Source organism: Seriola dumerili, unplaced genomic scaffold (assembly GCF_002260705.1).
Source record: "Seriola dumerili isolate Sdu_G_001 unplaced genomic scaffold, Sdu_1.0 BDQW01000309.1, whole genome shotgun sequence".
Taxonomy (NCBI): Eukaryota; Metazoa; Chordata; class Actinopteri; order Carangiformes; family Carangidae; genus Seriola; species Seriola dumerili.
Window position 1 is genome coordinate 683,387 of NW_019174564.1, and position 20,583 is coordinate 703,969.

A 20,583-nucleotide genomic window follows, 5' to 3' on the forward strand; every position below is an offset into this window, starting at 1 on the left:
CCTTGAAATGACCTAAGGCGTACACATAGATCAGCTGCTGAGCTGAAGCACATCCACCTGTTCCGTCATCAGAGGAATAAAAAAAAATAAAAAAAAAGCAGGAATAGTGTCTTTGCTGTGTAACCACGGCAACTCCTCCCTCAAAATGCAACATCACCAACCCCCCCCCCCCCGCGCATGAGCTGAGCAGGAAAGGATCCATCTGCCGCTTACCTGGCTTTATTAATAAACCACCCGGTTCACGTGGTAAGCCCAGCCCAGCACAATATTCTGCCACATTAGCAAGGTATTTTCGACCGGGTGCTTTTTTTTTTTTTTTTTTTTTTCTCTCATCCGAGACGGGAGGGATGCTGCTGCCGCTGCTGCTGCTGCTGCCGCCTCTGCTGCTGTGAGGGAGAGAGGTGAGCGCAGTTGGAAAAGCAGTTTTTTTTTTCTCTCCCCCCCTCCAAAGCTCCTCCTCTGTCGTCGGAGAGCGGAGACCGGTCACATTTTGCTCAATGAGAGCAAGAGGGCACCGGAGAGGATTTCCTAATTTCAACCTGCTGCTGTGCCGTGCGGCTGTTTTCGTGCCTCTGTCAAAGGTAAGGCATGACACAGTCTGCAGCCTCTCCACGCGTCGTGCGCCTCGCCAGGGAAACTAATGTTGAGCTGTTTTGGTCGGGGATGATGGTTAGCTGTTTGTTGTGTGGTGATACCACTGTGAAAGGGCGAAGGCATTATTGAAGGGCAGACAGAGTTGTCAGTGGAACTGGCATCTCAGACAAGCCGTTCAGCTCAAAGGCAGCAGGCTGTGCATCTCTGAAAAGTCAAACAGGACAGGATGTGTGTTTCTATCTGCTTTTCCCTGGAAGCAGCGTCATAGCGTTTACCGTTTTCCACTGACTGCAGCCAAGTGATGTCCGTAAACCGTCGGCCTTCACATTTCGTGATAATTTCCCAGGTAAAAACAGCAGATTTCATATTTTGGATGCGAGTTGTTTGTCCAACATCTGAATACATAGGATAATGAAAATGGTTAAACCAGCATCAGTCAGAATCATCTGCCCTTCTTACAAGTTTTTCGTGTCTGTTTGTGTCTCTCGTGGTTTCAATTTAACGTTAATGACTTGAAATTGTAAATTACTATATTTATATCTACATAGAGCTTTCGTGAGTCTATTAAGGACATACAATGGCTGCGCATCTCGCTTAAATGTACACTAAGAGGATGAGTTGATGATCTGTCAGCACATTTAAGATGTTATACATTCTTGATTTTTAGTTTTCATTTCATATGATGTAGAGATTTACTTCAGTGAGAGAGAATGACAATGATTTTAAAACGGTAATCAGTATTTCACATTCCACATGTAGCCTAACTGGGGATTTAATATTTGACTAAATATCAACATGGATGATTTTTGTGGCAGTGGTCAGGTGTAGATTAGTGCTGATTTGTAGCCAACTCAACCACAGCAGCACTTGTGATTATTTGTCAATTTAGCCATTGTTTGAGTCTTATCATCATTATTATTATTATTATTATTATTATTATTTTCATGTTTTTAAAGAAATGTCAGGAAGGAGTTGTCCATCACAAGTTATGCTATTCACTTTGCAATTTTGTGAAAAAGCTGCAAAAGCTCACATTTGAGAATTTGTATAAATTAAATGTTTCAGTGACAGATGACAATTATCAAAAATGAGTAAAGAATCAATTAATTAATTTCTATCTAATTAAATTGTTCACTTAATTAGCTAGTTTAAGTCAGTATTTTAATATAAATATGTGGTCTTAATACCAAACCAGTTTTCAATTTTATTGTGTTTTGTTATTAATTTACACTCCTGAGTTTATGTCCTGGCTCAATAATATTTTTTTTTTCTTCATTCTTTTGACATTTGCCAGCAGAGGCTAATATGAAGACATCATTTGGCAAACCAGACCCTGGAAAGCACCTACAATCTTCTCAACTCATTTGAAACTGAAGAGAGCACCATGCATTTTCCCCAGTAAAACCTGCTCCCCACTCTCCCCTCTTCCTACCTAACCATTGAGAGTGAGGACATCACGAGCTGCATAGAGATGGGTTCAGATCAACCCTGCATGGATACACTAGAGCGACGACCCATATTGGGTCCTGCCTGCAAGCGGCGGGGACACCGGTGTCTGCGGAAAAAGCTGAGGCCAGTGCGAATCTTAGGGTTCGTCTTCAGCATGGTGGCCGTTAGTGCCGTCTCCTTCAGTGCCTTGACCTGGAGCTCAGATGGTCTCAGTGAGCCAGTGCTCCCCCAGAAGAGTCTCCACCAGTCATCCCCCCACAGGACTCTACTTTTCACCCAAAACCAGAGGGACCCCAATGTCTCAGCAGACATGCCAATAGCCATGAAATCTACAGCAGATAGCAACGAGAGCCAGGGGGAGTACCCGCCAGACATTTTCACCCTTGAGGAGAGGCGCCAAGGAGCAGTGGCCCTCCACATGTTCGGCATGATCTACATGTTCATCGCCTTAGCCATAGTGTGTGACGAGTTTTTCGTCCCAGCGCTCACGGTCATCACGGAGAAGCTGACCATTTCGGATGACGTCGCAGGTGCCACCTTCATGGCGGCAGGCGGCTCAGCTCCGGAGCTCTTCACCTCCATCATCGGTGTCTTCATCTCACACAGCAACGTGGGCATCGGGACCATCGTGGGCTCAGCCGTCTTCAATATTCTCTTCGTCATCGGGATGTGCGCCATCTTCTCCAAGGAGATCCTCAACTTAACTTGGTGGCCACTCTTCCGCGACGTCTCCTTCTACATCCTGGATCTGATCCTGCTCATCATCTTCTTCCTGGATAACTTCATCTCCATGTGGGAAAGTATCACACTGCTCTCAGGCTACGCCGCCTACGTGATCTTTATGAAGTTCAACAGCAAAGTTGAGGGCTTCGTCAAAAGTTGCATGAACAAGAATCAAGTGGTAGAGGTCGCAGTGCAGCCCAAGGTGAGTTGGCTTCTTGAACCGTATCACTTATTCATTTCTCCCACCTCCCACCACCATCTCCTCTTAAAATACAATTCTATTTAAAATGTCAGAGTGTGGAAGTTACAGCAGGTGTGCAGTAATGCGTCTATGATAGAAATTACTTTTGATATCTCCTCTTGCATGTACACACACACTCGTCGTTTGCTTTTGATAATTGTTTCAGTTGAGCCAAAAATGAAAATGAAAGCAGTTTGTTAGTGGAGACATGCTTTTAATTCCACACTTCTTTTTTTTTTTTTTTTTTTTTTTTTTTTTTTTTCTTGTTCTCATCAACCCAATGACCACTTTCAAATGAAACCAATGGCTCACAGATGTGCTGCACACTTAGATCATTCAATAGGCAACAAAAAATGCCAAATGTATGGTTTATGAGACGGTTGTATATGTTCATTACTTCATGAGGCAAATAAAAGAAACTCTTAAGTCACTTTCAACAGTTAAACTGACCATTGTACATTAATATGGTTGAGGCAACGCTGCACAGCGCTGGCACCGTGGGATTAATAAAACAGTCAAATGTGTAATTCTGGGTTAAGCTCTACAAATTGTGTCCCGGTCTGACAAACAAATCCCTTGGAAAATCTCAGGAGCTATTTTCTTCCCAGTTAAAGATTTCCCACATAAATACTGTATTTAAATTGTTGCGTAAACATATAGCTTGGTGAGCTGAACCACAGATAGTAAGGAGTTTGACGGAAAATATGGAGGAAGGCACGGGACAAACAAGATGATCGCAGCAGGCCTTAGAGGAGGTTCTCTATGTCCAGACATTTGGTGCAGTATTTTACTTTTTGCTCATTTGCATAAACGTTCAATATTCTAACTGTAAAAATCATTGCATTACTTCACATAACATTCACCCCCTCAATGACACTTGAGGGCAAAAGACACTGCAGTGCAATTTGATACCGGTGTAGAGATTATCCAGACGGATTTAGATTTCTTTGTGACATGAGATGGAAATGAAATTTTGAGAAAGTTGTATTGTAAAGCTTTCATTAAACCGGGATTTATTTTAAGTACATAAAGGATATTTAAACGGCAGGTTGCACAATGTTGGGAGAAACTCTCGAGGAAGCCAACGGTGCCGTTTGCCATGCAGTGTGTGAAACCAAAATGCTAAAAATAACACCTCTTCATTTAAAAAGCACGAAAATAGTTATTTCTGTTGGTCCTCTTTGCGCTGTATTACTTTGATGTAGAGCTAACGTGCAAGAGGAGAGAGAGAACTGAGGTGCACAGGCTGAGAGCCAGAGAAGACTCAGGTGACCTTGAGGTGCAATGGATTCTGGGTACTTTGGCCAGGAGAGGTGCGTGCGTGTGTGTGTGCGTGCGTACGTACGTGCACACGTCTCTATGTGTGTGTTGAAAAACAACTTTTGATGAGGGGAAAAATAGTGGAAGACAGATGAATCGATCAAACCCCGCCATCATGTTTCATCTCCCACATCGCTTACAGCAGATTTTGCTTGTCCTTTCTCTTGCACTGACGGTAACAATCTCATGGCTGCACCTCTCCGCAGCCTGCTCTCAAAACATATAAAACATAGAATACATGAAATGAAGGAATTAAAGGTGTACAAAATTAGTCCAAAGCCATTATTTTACCAGGCACACGCTGTCACCTAACCTCTTTTTAGTTGGCAGTCTGTGTCTATGGGGGTTAATAGAACTAGAAAGGTACAAATATTATTAGAATATAATCATCTAAACACCCTTTTTTAATCAAGCTTTGACACTTTGGGGACACGTGTATTTGAAGACACAAGTGTTATTTTGAGATTTAATTGGCAATTTAGCAGGCATGCGTGTGTCATACATGAACAGTGGAAAATAAGACAGGAGGGCAAGGACGAGGATGAGTGAGCTACCTCATAAAATTGTCCTACAAAATCTACGATCTGCTCTGTGTTTCTATTTCTTTTGTCTATTTTTAGCTGACATTCACTAATATAATAATCTATATTTATAGAGCACATTTCAAAACATAGCTACAAAGTGCTTCACAGTAAAAACAAGGAATACATTTAATAAATCAAAAATACAAATCTAAAACAAGATAAATAATTATACAATACAATAATAATATAACAAAAAACATCAGTTAAGAAAAAGCCGTTAGATAAAAGTGAGTTTCAAGAAGAGATTTAATAGAGACAGTGAGTTTGCGTAGATCCTCAGGCAGCGAGTTCCACAGCTGAGAGGTCACCTTTACTGACAAGCGGAGATTTTGGAACCATTAAGGCTTTGCCAGAGGATCTCAAGCAGCTATTAGACTCATAGGGAGTTCATAGCTCACAGATGTAGGCAGGAGCCAAACCTTTTAAGGCTTTAGAAACAAGCAGGTAAATTTTAAAATCAATTCTAAAACTCACAGGTAACCAGTGAAGTGTAGTGTCAAAAGCCTGGCAGCAGCGTTTTGTATCAGCTGTAGTCTTTAGATGTTTGGATGAACTGAGAGCAGCTCTTCTTTATGTTAATCATTTCACTGTTATGATTTAGCACCAAGGAGTCCTTAAATCCTCCACACTGTACTGTCCAGGTGTGAAGTTTTGCATTGTAAGGACAAGAGGGTGTCATTTGACGTTACGCCCTTGAACTAAACTTGATTTAAAATGGGCTTCCCTGAGATCCGAGATTACTTAATGCATTATTATATAGGGATGTCCCCGTTCTGCGTTACATTGCTGCCACAGACGGACGAACAGGCAGTCAGCAACCTACAGACACCACAACACCACCTCTCTTCTGTGGCTGGGTCAGTAATTTGCAGTAGGCCATCAACAGTTTATGCCATAAATACCACGTAAATTATATTCTGAGAGGAACATTGACAGCAGTGTGATGTTCTGCATTTAGAAGTCATCAGTCAGTTTTGTACTGTCTGAGACTGCTGCCTTTCATCTCGTTACATAACTGCTGGTGCTGCGTTCTCTTTTCTTTTTTTGACATGAAAAGTTTCTTTTGTGTAACTTGTTTATTCTGCTGCAGGTAACATAAAAATAGATGGCTTTGTTTCTCTTATTTTCTAGAAAATAATGCTTTAGCTCCCAGGCAGAGCGTTAAATGGTGAGAGCAGGGCTTGCTTTTCGATCATTTGACAGATCAAAGGTGTCATGGGATTTTTTTTCTTTTTTTTACCCCAGGGACGAGGTGTAACATTATCAATACAGCACAAACGGAACTGTCAGATCTCAGCTCTATGTAGGGGATGTTAGGTCTATTTAAAGCCACTGTTTTTATCAGCAGTTCAACGGTCAGCCTCATCAAATTTCTTAATCCAGTCAACACAACCATGAATGCTCCATAATGCTATGCATTTAGATTGACTTGGAATTATGGCAAAATAGGACAGTAGAGGTATTTTATATTCAGCAAGTTTAAAGCCAAACATACAGTAGTTTAGGGAGTGCTCTTTCCATGCTAAAGTCTTGCCTGCAGAAATGCACCCGCAGTTTTGAAATCCTCATGAAATCTATTACTGTAACTGCTTACCACCAACTATGACAAATTGACAACCTTGGCTACCAGTTGATGAATGAGTCAGTCTGAGGTGGAAAATGAACTCTGCTTGCACTACTAAAAAAGAAAAAGAAAAGAAAAAACACAACCATCCATGCTGATAGTTAAAAAAAAAAGTGTTTACTGCTTAATGCCACTGCCAACAGATTATACTCAAAACCGGCCAGTAGGGGGCAGCAGAAACAAGCTTCAATCAAAACACTGACATATTATCACCTTCTACGCTGATATGGCTAACATGTTAGCAAACAGTTGCTTGTTTACACATGGAACAGACACAACATTAGTGTTCATTTGGGGTTGTGTAGCATGATGAGTGTAAGTCTATTATTCACTCTCCTTCTGGCTCTACTTTACTCTCCACCAGTCGTTATGGACATATATGTCTCTTAGCTTTTAGCTGCAGAATGCTCCACTTTGTCCAACAGATAGTTGTTAAGTTAGTTGTTGGAGCTTTTTGAAAACAGATGCCTGCTGCTGCAGAAATCGGGGCTGATGAGAGTCAATCATAACAGCAAAGTTGCATTTCGTAAAACCAAAGCAATAAGCTGAAAGAGCCTAAAATGCAATGTAGAGTCGGGTGCGGTGGTAATTGTCTGTAGGTTTGTCACTGAGAGCAGTGGATTTCACATACAAACATTCATTTGATCCCTTAATAATATAAAAATATCTATAATAGCAGCTTTAATTTTGGTGACTTTGTATCTAAATTGGGAGACATGATTAAGTATGCAGCTGTAATAACTATTAAAACTGGAGAGTTACATTTAAACAACTGACCTAATAGCTCAATAACTCAGATTCACATAATAGAATCATGTAATCCTGCTTGAGCTGAGTTGTCAGTTCAGTTGATCCCAGTACATGATGTGATTTTATTTGTTCATCTTTGACCCCAAACAGATGTTGGAAGGAAGTGTTTATCTATCAATTCTGGCCTGATTGGTTCCTAATACCTTTGTTTACCTAATGAGTGCTTAGCCGCTGGTTAATCTTAAGTGCACTCTGCCTTAGCCCAGTGAGCTAGGTTGGCACCTCTGCTATCCAAACTCTTATGAGACACAACCCTGCAGCCTTCTTCTGTTTGAAATTGTAATATGTCTTTTTGGGATAGACACATGGCAGTTTTTTTAATCAACTTAAAGCTCCTTACTAGCCAGAAGTGACACTGAAAAATGAACCATTATTGCTTCAAATATTGATTGTACACTGACTTCAGACATTAGGGCTACGCAAGAATGCCAGTGGCCTGTCTGGAAAAAAAATACCATTAACGCATTGCAGTGTAATATAATCCAATACAATATCCCTGCAACAAATATCACCTTTATTGTGTAGCTTTAAATATTCAGTTTTCACTGGGAATTTTTGGGGCTATACTATTTTTGTTGTGTTTTCTTGCAGTAAATGTAGCGTGCTACTGTTATTTTGTCACATCTTCCACAAGTCAACCTCCTCTGCATTCATGTCAAAGGGTGATTGATGTGTCACGCATCTTGGCCCTGTGAGCTGCAGCGGTTCATAGTTCAAAGATGGCGTCACTTTACTGTATCGCTGCCTTTTTAATTGTTGCACGTTTTGTTACAGTTAAGCTTCTCAGTCTGGTCGTGTGGTCGGTGACTTAACGGGACAGAGCTGGCTCGCGCCCATGCAAAAAGGTCTGATTACTGAACACTGGGTCACTCAGGATGTGCAGAGGGGCTGAAAGAGGTCACCAAATGCCTGATGCCTTTTCCGCCCCATCTGAATTCACACTCACAGACTCAGTGAATCCTTACTGTACAGACTGTAGAGGCACAGTTCAAGGTCACAATAGTAGATCGTACTTACACCTCACATGCTTTAATGTTCATGGCAGCACAAGATGGAGGAGTATGAATATCAGTAGCACTTTTCTCTGCTTCTGCCATTTTTCACTTGAGAAGCAATAGATGTGTGTGTACTAGAGTTGGCTTTGCATGCTGACGGTGTCCCACTGAAGCAATCATTTGTCCAACCCCTTTCTTTTTCTTTCTGTGTACGAAAAAATGGCCCAGTACGCCAAGCCAATCTGGCACCTCAACCACACTCCACAGTGAAAAAAGAAAAGTCTTATTCTTCCATTCCAATCTGCACTGTCTTTCCACTTTTTCTTCATACAGCTATTGTTACACATTTTCAAAACCTTGTGCATCTTTTAAAGAGGTCAGGTTAGCACTGACATGGCATTAAGTCAGATTTATTAGGAAGTGCAGTCCAGACAGGCTCTGGCTGTACACGGCATGAAAGGAAGGGTCTTCCGTCATCTACGCACACCCTCCTCAGGACCCACCTCACCAGCCTGGACCAGGCTTATCTTGTTATCTTGTGGCCTCTCTCATTGTTTGGCTGATGGACTGACTGACTGCTTTTGAAAAATATGGGCTCAGATCAGATTAGCCAGCACTTTGTGCACCGTGGCTTTATGAAAGACAGAGGAGTGACAAGCCCCTCTTCTACTTGTTATGATCGTTGTGACACACCAAAAGTCAGTGTTTGTCAGTGTTGACAATGAAGTCATTCTGTCATTTTTAAAGGAAGAGCGCGGCCGCATCTCACAGATGAACAGTTACTATCATTGTACCATGCATAATTAAATCTAAATTTTTATCATGCTAGCTCATAAATTGTCATGAATGTGATGTCAGTATCAGACTGAGAAAATGAAATGACTGATGAGTAATCACAAGACATTCAAGAAAGTGAATCAAACGAGAAAAAAAGTCTCAGATACTTGTTGAAATGAGAGTCTGTACCAAGATTCTGCATCCAACCACAATATTGGATGTCTGCTATCATCAATGGTGGATAAGCCGGTGTGTATCGAGGCAGATGTTGGTTCTGCTGAGATGGAAGGTGCGACCTCTGATGCATTACCAAGCTATAAATAGCGTCACGGAGGCGAGATCTTCCATCACGATGCGCTTCAAAGATCGGTTACAAAGCAGGTTCTGTGCAGGGAGCAGCACTGTTTGTGTTTCTTCCCTGTGGATTTGGACATTTGAGCACCGGCTCTGATGCTGTACACCTTCTGTTCACACATAAGAACCAGTTGTTGCTGGTTGTGCCGTCTTTCATTTTTATCCAGTCCGATCCAAGCGAACGACAACGTCATACACCACAATATCAGGCTGCACGACATGAACTCTGTCACTCGCTGTTTATTTTGGTCGCATGTGACGTGCTCATGGGATTATCTTCCATTATGAAGGATGTCAAGCTAATTTCCAGTACAATCCAGATGTGCACAGCTAAACTCCCACCAAATCATAAACTGCATCTGTTTCAGATTTCTTCTTTGAGCTTGAATGGATAATAAAAAAACAGTTGTCAGGCTAATTTCTTGGAAATCCTCTAGAAATACCCATTTTTAATTACTGTAAAAGTATTGCTTTGTGCAGTATCCAGAAACATTAACCTGACTTTTCAACGTAAGCATGTAGAGGTTGTGGACAACTATGAATGAATTTTTAAAAATGGAATCTCTTCTGTATGGTGTGTGACCTTGTCCTTGATTTGTACTGTGTGTTTGTATGAAGCAGTGAGGTATTCATGTTTTTATCCTTTTTTAAAAGAAAAGTTGTAGAAGTGACCTTGGTTTATACTGAATGTAGAATAATACCTGTGTGTGTGCAGGCACAAGGTCATTGAGGGGAAAATAAAAACAAATTACAGAAGCATAATCTGACATGAAGTAGAGGAAAAATAGGTTCATTGATGGATTTAAGACTAAATTATTAAGCAAAGATTGATTGTAAGAAACCTAAACTGAGCTCTTTGTTTATGTGAGTTGGCAGAGGTGTAGTTTTAAGGTTATATGCACCCGCCGTTGCAAACATACAGTATATACCTGCTCACACACAAAGAGAGAGAAACAGAATCATTTTGGAGCTTGAGCTCAGCCAGTGACAACAGAGCCAGAGTCCAATAATTTAAAAATAGAAAGCCTGCGACTTTGATCTCACCATGACGATGAGGAGTCCAAGTTTTATCATCCGTTCCAGCTGTGGCTTCTTGTCTTAGGAGGCGGGGGGAGAGCGCTGCCGTAGAGCAAGTAATTAGTTTTCCTGTTTTAGAGGTTTTACCTTGTTGTTGGGCTGTTAGACCAGTCAATGGAGATAAAGGTATTGTTCAGAATAAAGTAATGGACCAATCAAAACACAGTGTTGAGTTTTAGAAATCTAGAGCAGAGGTTGTATTGAGCCAGAGCTGCTTCTTTCTCTGTCTCTCTTCTATTGTCTACAATTATTCTGCGAGCTCTCTCGGCAGTGTCGTTGTTCCTCGCCGGCGTCCTGCTTTTGTCCAAATGCAATTTAATTATATTCAATGGTAATGGTTGTACAAATGAAGTTCTCATTTGCATCACAGGTGCTGATGGCTGCATTTTATGCAGTCCTCAATTGGTTATTGTACTTTTTGGCTTCCTCCTCCATTCTTATCAGAGTGGACAGTCTGGCTCTTCACTGCCTCCTCAGTGTTGTTAATGGTTTGAAGGTCACCCTGTCAGTTATTACAGTTGCTGTGTAATTATCAAAAGCACAATGTAGTCTTTAAAAAAATAATAAAATAAAGCGATGCTTCTTTTATTTTTGCGCCACAAAAGATCATCATACATTCGGAGTAGATCCATTGTGACTTGGTGCACTTCAGAGATGTTTACACAACCAAAACAAATGTTTACATGCCACCTGATACCAATGGCTATGTTCATCTGAAAAATCTAATTTAATTTAATCTCATTTTATGATGTCTACATTAATTCTGCTCTTACTAAAGAGAGCTCTTTTATCGAATCTTCATGCGCTTGATTGATTAGAATCTTGTGATACTGCTGTTGTCAGTTGCCATATGTGGATTTTTGACGCCAACATTCCCATACTGAGACTAGAGCCGAAGTGATTCGGTGATGAAGCAATAAGTCGGTGGACAGAAAATTCATTTGCATCAATTTCCTAAGTGTTGGTGCCCCAAAATTCACGGGTCTCAACTTCTCAAATATGAATGTCTGTCTTGTTTTTCCTCAGTTGTCTGTGAAAGCAAACTGAATTTCCCCCAGCTTTGATTGTATATGTAAAGTTGGGCTTTGGAAAACTGTGATGGCCATTTTAAGGTCCAATAAACCAAAATGATCGGCTGATTATTTAATGATGAAAATAGTCATTAGTTGAAGCCCTGACTGTTTAATTTATAGTATTTAAACTGGATCTTTGTCAAAATACTGTAGGTGAATTTGAGTTTGGTGGGGATGAGAAAGTTGGTAAGATTTAGGTTTGAAAGAAGGCTGTGATTGCTGCCAGCAGCCTCTATAAATCAAGCGATCAGTTTCATTTGACTGTTTGACTTCATGCAGGTGGTAAAGCACTAGTTTGCAGCACCTTAGAGGCCAGCAAAACCCAGTGAGTAAATGTGGAATCAGGCTACTTGCTGTTAATGCTTGTTTTCTGTTCATCTCCAGTCACACTGAACCCAATCTTTGTCCTTGGTGCAGCACCATGGACAGCACCTCTAATTCTCTCTGGTCTTCAGCATCTACTTATCTACTTATAGCATCTACTTACTACTGTGATCTGCTGTAAGTAGATGACCCTTTCACATCCTTGTTTCATTCCTTTTATTTATTTATTTATTTATTTATTTATTTATTTATTTATTTATTTAGCTTTTTTTTATGTGTTCAGTCTTTGATAACGTGCACATGTCATGATTGGCATACCATTACATAGTTGAAGGTCTTTTATTTATTATTTTTTTATGGCCACTCTACACTTGAGGTAACTCTGAAACAGAGGGAAGGGTTAAAGAAGAGATTTGGGACAAAACCCCAAGTGGAGGGTGGCTTCCTGAAATAGATTATGCAGACTGTTGTTCAAAGAGGGTGCATTCATCTGGCACTGCGGACCTGACAGAGACACTGGATCATTCAGAGCCGCTACATTTTATGGCCCACGCAGAGCAGTGGATCTCAGTAGGCTCAGTCATGAAACTATTTTTTTGAAATGGCTTTGACAGCCTGGAGAGCTCTGGCTCCAGCTTTAACCGCTGTCTTCACTGGAGGCCATTTCTATTTGATTTGTCCATTGTTTGGACCTTGGGGTAGTTTTACATCATCAGATATAATATGAGCTGATGTGGTCTGAGGGTCCAGGATATACTTTTTATTTATTTTTATCACTATAATCTGAATGAATGAATGACATGATTGTTTTCACACATATCCCCCTCATCTATTTAAATCGAAATTATTCACACTGACCCGTCATGCAAAGAAATTCTTGAAAAGTTGAAACGAGTGAGTTTTTTTTGTTTTTTTGTTTTTTTTCTGAGGGAGAGCCTGAAGGTGAAATGTTGAGGCTTGCAAGAAACTGAAAGCCTTATCGATCATGGGCTATTTTTGAAAGCGGGGTCGAATTAGCTAATGTAACTGCACTGTAAAAGCATCATGTGAAGGGCACCAAGATCCCTATCTCATGGGTATATGAAATGACAAACAGCCCAGCAAGATGGAAACGGTGCATATGGATGGATGTGGCTGAGGACTGGCGGGCCTTACATACTTAACTCCTTCCTTGGGGGGATTTTTGACCCTGAACATCAGCTTCACTAAGCTGCAGCAGCTGAACATTACATCAGCTCTGAGAGTTGTAGGTCATGTAATGCCCGTAATTTGTGAAATCCAGAGCGATGATGTCTGCTCATCATCTGGTGTATAGATCTCACAGCTGCAGACAGACCTGACATCACGCAGATAACTACAGAGAATTTTCAACCAAATTTAAGAGAGTAAACTCTTAAAATGGAAGTGATTGCAATCAGACAGTCTCTAATGAGCTAATTAGAAAACGCTCTGGGGCTCAGTGAATCTGCTGAAAGCCTCTCCTCCTCTGTTCTCATCTAAGAGGGTTAGTACTTATGTCCATCACTGGCAGACGAATGATGCATGAGGCTGCCCCCCCAACCCCACTCCATCCCCTCTCAAGCCCACCAAGGTCACCTGAAAGGGCTCTATCAGTATATTACCCTGTCCGTACTAAATGTAACAGGCCAAACTGACTAGCAAGTAGGAAGCTTCCTCTGCATACTTCCACCTCCAGCTCCTCTCTTCTGTCTTCTGTGTGTGCTCTTTGCCTCAGATGGGAGGTGACTCTGCTGACAATGCAACAAAGCAACAGTGCAACAAAGCAGTTGGTCAGGTTTATATAAAGTCATAGTAGCTGCCTTGATGGAAAATTGGACATCAAAACAAAATCTGCTGGTGATTTGTTCTTTACTTATTAATATTTAAGTGGGATTTAATTAACTCAACTAAAATTAAATTACATTGAGGCATCAATTGCAATTTTCTTGACCAATTCCGATATCCAATTTTTTGATAATTAACAGCTACACAAGCATTTTGTTACTTTTCTTTAATGAACAATTCAATTGTATGTTTATTATAAAATTTTGACTATTAACTAACAAAAATCACATGACTGCTTTCTGATATAGACCTCTAAAACTCAACGATGGATGATTATTATTATTGACAGTCATTATCCAACGCACAGTAGCAATGCTGGCTGTGTGGACACAGATTTGTGACCCGCAGCAGCAGTTCAGCAGGTAGCCGTCATGTACAGGCGAGGTAAGCGGTGTGGCACTAGTTTTAGCCGCTTTGCCTGTGCTAGCTTCTCAAAATTGGTCATGTTCAGCCGGGTGATGGTGTTACAAGTGTCGGATTAAGTTTGTTGTTCCAAATGTTTTCGTGGTTGTTCCCCCACAGCTTACTTTGGCCTTATAGGTATTACAAATTGCAAGCTTTTTTTCTTCTTCACTTACGGTGAAGAACTTCTACGCCCGACGGCATGTTTGAGTGGTCTGGCTGTGTACACGACATGAATTATTGTGCAGCGCATGAGTGTCAATGTGACTGGCACAGAATCAGATATATGTGACACTGGTCCGCCAGTCACCCATCGTGGCCACTGATTCCGATCACCAGCTGATCAATCGGTGCATCTCTACTAAATTAAAACAGAACTAAATGTCTATTGATATTCTTTATTTTTCTTATTGTTATTGACCAAAACTGTCAATGAATTGATCCCATCAACAAGTGTTGTCTGTGTTGCCAAAGCCTGATATAGTTTATTCCTCTGTACCAGTACCAGTGCTCCACTGTGAAACTATTAAAACACATCACAGACTCACACTATTGAAGCTTCAATATGAGGAACACTGCTGCCATAAATGTCACTAGAGTACCAAATGTGTCTTAATCCGCAGCTGAAAATAGTGCCCAACACACAGAGAGAGATTGATTGTTTGGGAGCCTTTTCCAAAGATCTACATTAATAGGAATGAACTGGTGAGGCAGTTAAACCTGGGGGGTCAAGACCTCAGTGACTGACAGCAATGGATAAACCACTGCCATTAACCTTTAATTTAAACTCTTTTCTTACATTGTCATATTTGTATTTTATCATTGGATATGTATATCTGTGATACCTCCAATAACACATAATAAAAACATAACTCTGAATGTTTACTGTTTACTAACATTGACAACAATCTCAGATCAAATCTTATCTTCAGTTATTGGTGGGCGACTGAAATACAAATACTGCCAGTTGCCTCTACCTTTCAGCTTCTGGTCGCTCTGATTTGGCTGTCCAAGGTGGGACTCTAGTATTTCTAACTTTGTCTGTGTGTATAGAGCTGGAGTTTCACAACATGTTATCAAATGTGAATTTTATGTCCCCTGTGCATAATGCATTAATAATGAGAAGTCATGCTAGCTATAGTAATACAGAGAGAGAGAGAGAGAGAGAAATCAAACTCATAGTGTTTCAGGAAAACGTCATCAGTGGGTGCCAGACTAAACAAAGCTGTTACAGCAATACTCAGAAAGCAGGAAAGTACTGTGGATGCTACAGCGTAAACATGTTATCCCTATGACAAATAGCTGGAAAAAAGCAGGGCTGCCCAATTGCCTCAGGGCAACTACATTTGGACCACTATCAACTATTAGTTTGGTCTGGTTCCAACTGACAATACAACAGGATCAGTAGTGATACGTCTAAACTAAAACCACAGACAAAAGATAACTTTATGAAAAACTCTCAGGACATGCAGATAAGCTAAAAAAAAAAAATCTGGGGCAGAGTGTGCTGCAGCAGAAGCACAGTGGACACACTGCAGAATATAAATGCAGACTTTTGGAAGAAACTTTTCTTCATCATTTGCGACAGTCTTGAAAACAAAAAACCTGGCTCAGCCTTGTATTATTTACTGCATCTGCAGATCAAAACCAGTTCTGAATTGACAGGCGTGACTAACTACAGATTGGATCAGGCTTGCAGGAGGTCATTATTCCACCTCTTGTATTTATTTAGCTAAACATTACTTTGCGCAGATTCACTAACAAAAGAAAACGTATCCACTGTAATACAATGCACATGGTACTGACAGATGACAGAAAGTACCGGGTGCCTGTTCAAACTCAGCTTTGGGTGATTACATTTACTTGCAAAAATGACACAGCAGTTTCTGTTCCCCTATTTGTCTCCCAAAAGCCCAAGTCTGATTGGTTCATTGGAGGGGGGAGTAAGAGGAAGCAATTTTGGCTTAGTCCTGATGAGCACTGCCTTGTGGGAAATCAGTGTCGTGGCAGCTCCTGTAATTAGTTCTGCTTGTTAGAAAAATGAAGGGGTTACTAATTAGCAAGTGGATGGCTTCTTGACTTGTTGTGCATCTTTTCCCTCCTTTCCTTGAAGATCATCATTATCATCTCTAGGCAAAACAGGAAAGAGAGAGAGAGAGAGAGAGAGAGAAAGAAAGAGATGCTGCTCAGTCTTGCTGCTCAACAGTTTAGCTCTAACACAACGAATCTAGATGGACAAATCTCGAAGGGTGTTCTGTCATGCTCTGACAGACAGGCTGCCTACTGTAAGCACGTGTAGGCAAACACTTGGAGCTGTGCAAGATTTGACTTTTCAAGTTTGCTTAACAAGCCAGGCAGTCTGGTTTTCACAGATCTTTACACACACAGGCTGACTAATGCTTTGTTTATTGTATATATACATTTACTACAGTTTCAATATGTGAGGATTTATTATGCACCAAATGCCTGATCTGCTGTAATCTATCTTTTGTCCCAACAAGCCTGTCTGCCTGGCTTAATTTGTGGATTGTGTACTTTGTTCTTCGCATGAACTTGTGACAACCATTAAAATGCATTGTTAAGGCCCTGTTTGGGCATGTTTGTCATTAATAGCTGAAGAAATTGTAATTTTTTGATTTCACTGTTTGAAAAAAATAAATAAAAAAAAACACCCACTCTACATTGAATATGTACTTAGAGTGAAGGCTTGACTCAAAGCTTGATTTAATCACTAAGTCTTAGCTTAACATAAACACTGCGGGAAGGGGGAAACAGCTACAGTGGTCTGGCTCAGTCCAAACACATCTGAAGTTCACTAATTAACAACATTATATACATTTGTTTAATCTGCACAAAACCCAAAATGTAGAAATGCCTATTTGCCATTTATATCTGATGGAATATTTTGGATTATCTTGTTTCCTTTGGACAGAGCCAGACTAGCTGTTTTCCCCCCTCTTTCCATTCTTTATGCTAAGTGAAGCTCACTTTCTCCTGACGGCAGCGTCATTTTTAGCATCCAGACATGAGTGTTATTAATTCAGTCACATCTCAGTCACAACTCTTAAGAGGAAAGCTATCAAACATACTCTGACATCCCAAAATTCCTTTAATCTAATGCTTGTGTTGATTTCTACATGGTGAAATAAGCTTATGAAAACATGCAGTCTGCTGGTCTTTGCTGCTGTAGCACTGAAATTAACTCTTGACTTGACTATATTTATGAGCGGCTTCAGCCAGTGCAGTACTTGTAAGAATCACAAAACATTGATGTCATGCTATTGGAGTTTTGGAGGCTTAATCTAATACTGTGGAAATTACAGTATGTTTTGCACTGTAAAGTCTGTTGTGTGGCAGTTAGAAGCAGCATCCTCAGTGATGGGCCCTGCTTTCATTTGATCCACATTTGGATTTTGAAATTTGACTCCCTGCAAACTCAGAAAACCCAGTTGTAGTGAAAAAGAAATGAGGTGTTCGTGATAAGGAAAGTGACTCATTAGATTTATAAAAATGTAATGCTGATTGCTGGTACCATATTTTATGATATATCTTAGGGAGTAAATTAAGGACTTGAAGGATCACGCACAGCTATGATGGATTTAATCAAACCCCACCATTGGCGAACTAGAAAGTGTGTAAGAAAAAAAAGAAACTTTTATTCTCCTTAGTAATGTGGCTTGGATGTCGAAGCATAAAAGGAAATGCAAATCAAATTCCTCTGGAAACAGACTCCTTTTGTGCTCTCAGATTGCACACGAGAAGATTTATAATCCGCTGCTGATGTTCGAAAGTCAGGACTTCCAGCTCTGCTTCGGGCGTTTCACCAGTGTGCTCAGATTCCTCCAAAAGTCCTCCGCCCCCACTGTCCCTTTTAAGCTGTGGGCAATTTGAGCGGTGAAAGCGGAAGTATTTTTGCATGATGTCACACTCTTCGTCGATAATTCTCCGTAACACGTCGTTACATGCATGCGGCTGCAGAGGAACATTTATCTCCCTCAGCTGATCCGTTTCCAAGAATGATCCTGATGTGACATTATGTAAGAACTGAAAGGCAGAGCTGCTGGTATTAGAGAACACACAAACTCCAGAGAACATACTAATCTCCCTATGTGATTATTAGTCATAATATTTAACGCTGGCTTAATGATCGACCCATGGCGTAATCTCTATGTGGCACATTCACCTGTTCTCCTGTAACCCTACTGACTTGCCTTTGAGGATGGTGATAGGGAATGAAATGGAATAATTATACCTCGAGTGTGCAGGGAATTACCCTAAAGATATGAAATAGGGGGAAAAAAAGAGGTTATAGTTGAACAGCTGTGTAGAAAATCTCAGGATTAGCTCAACTTCTGTTCATTATGTGGCAAATGTTTGATTTCAGCTCCAACATTTCTGTAATTGCGTGGCTGTGCAGAGGCATAACCTAATATATGGTAAATTATGAGCTGTTGAACTGAAACAGTGGGACACAGTGCTGGCATTCACGATGACTTTAGTGGTGGGTGTTTCTCAAAATGAAGTCAGCTCCTAGGAAAAGTTCTTTCAAGTAAAGATGAATTTTATGACTTTTTGGAACCCCAAAACAATTTCATTCACATTTCAACATTTCATTCTTTTTTTCTTTTTTTCTTTTTTTCTTTTTATAAAAAAAGCTTTCACCTCATGAGCTGGAGTTAGCACCACACTCCTCCTTCCTGCACAGTTCAAAAGATGTGATATTCAATGCAATGCAGCATCATTTAGCATGCGGATGAATCACTATCATTATAAGCCTGAAGGCTATGTCTTAAAATTGTGATGTTTGCACTGCATTTTTAAACATTCACAAGATCAAACTGGATCATTTTCTGCATTTTATTTGGTATTGTGCACTTTATCCATGAACACCAGTGCCTCCACATTCTACACTGTGAAACAAAGCCTTGATATGCTAAGATCTGAACAAAAGCTTTGTGTTTGTTCCCTTTTTAGTTGAAAACATAGGCCTTAAGCTTCTGTTATTTCACACACATGCACACATGTTTTTTCGGATGAAGTGAGGCAGTCAGGCAGTTGGTGAAAGGCTTTTGTTTCAAAAATAGACTGTGCTACAGTACTGCACATGGCAAAAAAAGGCCCGCCGAGAACGATGGCAGAGAACTGAGTGATAGTTAAAAGACTGGAGCACGATGTGGCACATACCACCTCTCAGAGGCAGAATTATCACATTAAAACTAACAGCACTGCACCTGCAAGGCAAAGCTTTAGAGTATTTATACCCCTCAGGTCAAGACAAAGTAGAAAATACACTTATTCATGTCATAACAGTAAATATGAAGCTGAGTCAGTAGCCTGTAGCTAGTCAGCTTAGCTTACCATAAAAATGGGCAGAAAGCCTGGCTCTGTCCAAAACCTATGTAGAGTACTATCACCTTTAAATCTCACAAATTAACCTGTTATGTTTTGGTTAATACACTCAAATGACAAAGTGTAACAATGATTTTAAGGACATCCTTTGGCTGGGCACTTCAGTTTTCGTACGTGTCAGGCTAGCTGTTTTACAGGCTAGCAGTTTCTTTGTGCTAAGCTAACCAGTTGCTCTATTCCCAAAACGTCCGACTGTTCCTTGTACTCTATATTTTGCAGTCACCCTCATCCCTCTTAGTTTGGCTCTGTGACGAATGGGTATAAAATAATAACATTTAAATCTAATTATATTTCACTCAGGAATCTTTTAAAAAGGTGCTTGGCTTATTTTGTATTCACCACCATTCAGAAACATGAGTGATTTGTTCAAAACTGCAAGAGCCTCCACTTCAATTGTGACAGATTTGAGATCTCTATCAATGACATTAAAGAAATGAAACTGAAATGGTTGATACATGACAGGAAGTGACTGGGTTAAAGGAAGGTTTTTCTGAAAGCTTATCCTTTCTTTCTGTAGTTGAGAAGACCAATATGTCTGAATATAAAACTACAGCCAGCAGCTGGCTAGCTTAAGATAACTTGTCAAGATAATTTGTCATGTTTACACTTCAATTGTTATACCGATTAAAAAGAATAAATAAAAAATAAATAAATAAAAAAAATTTGGGAGACAGAGCCAGGCTAGCTCCCCCAGTTTCCAGTGAAATGAAGCTAACTGGCTACTAGCTGTAGCTTTATACTTACTATTCAGACATCATACTGTTCTCAGTCTTCTCTTGGCAAGTGAATAATTGTATTTCACAAAATGTCAAACTATTGAATATTTTCAATGTTTTTCCTGCTCTAGTGAAAATCATAGTTCTATATTGAAAAAGTTTATTCTTTTTCTTCCTCTTCACCATTACTCACCATAGTGTGTAGCTGCTAAGATATGCCAGGAATTCTGATATGAGTCGACATCCTTGAGTCAAATGATTGTAAT

At 40.3% G+C, this 20,583-nt stretch overlaps 1 protein-coding gene across 8 annotated transcripts in view; it reads left to right on the top strand.

Annotated features, from left to right (window-relative positions):
- The first annotated feature begins 444 nt into the window (after positions 1 to 444).
- Positions 445 to 20,583, top strand: part of slc24a2 (solute carrier family 24 member 2) — a 45,220-nt gene continuing 25,081 nt past the window's right edge. For 5 of the 8 annotated variants that reach the window (XM_022758745.1, XM_022758752.1, XM_022758753.1 and 2 more), the window contains exons 1-2: positions 445 to 581; positions 1,889 to 2,968. In XM_022758745.1, coding sequence (XP_022614466.1) covers positions 2,066 to 2,968 — 903 coding nt within the window. In that variant the 5' untranslated portion in view covers positions 445 to 581; positions 1,889 to 2,065. Of the gene's footprint in view, positions 582 to 656; positions 941 to 1,888; positions 2,969 to 20,583 lie in introns of those variants that run through there. The other 3 variants (XM_022758746.1, XM_022758748.1, XM_022758747.1) reach the window with 3 other exon arrangements.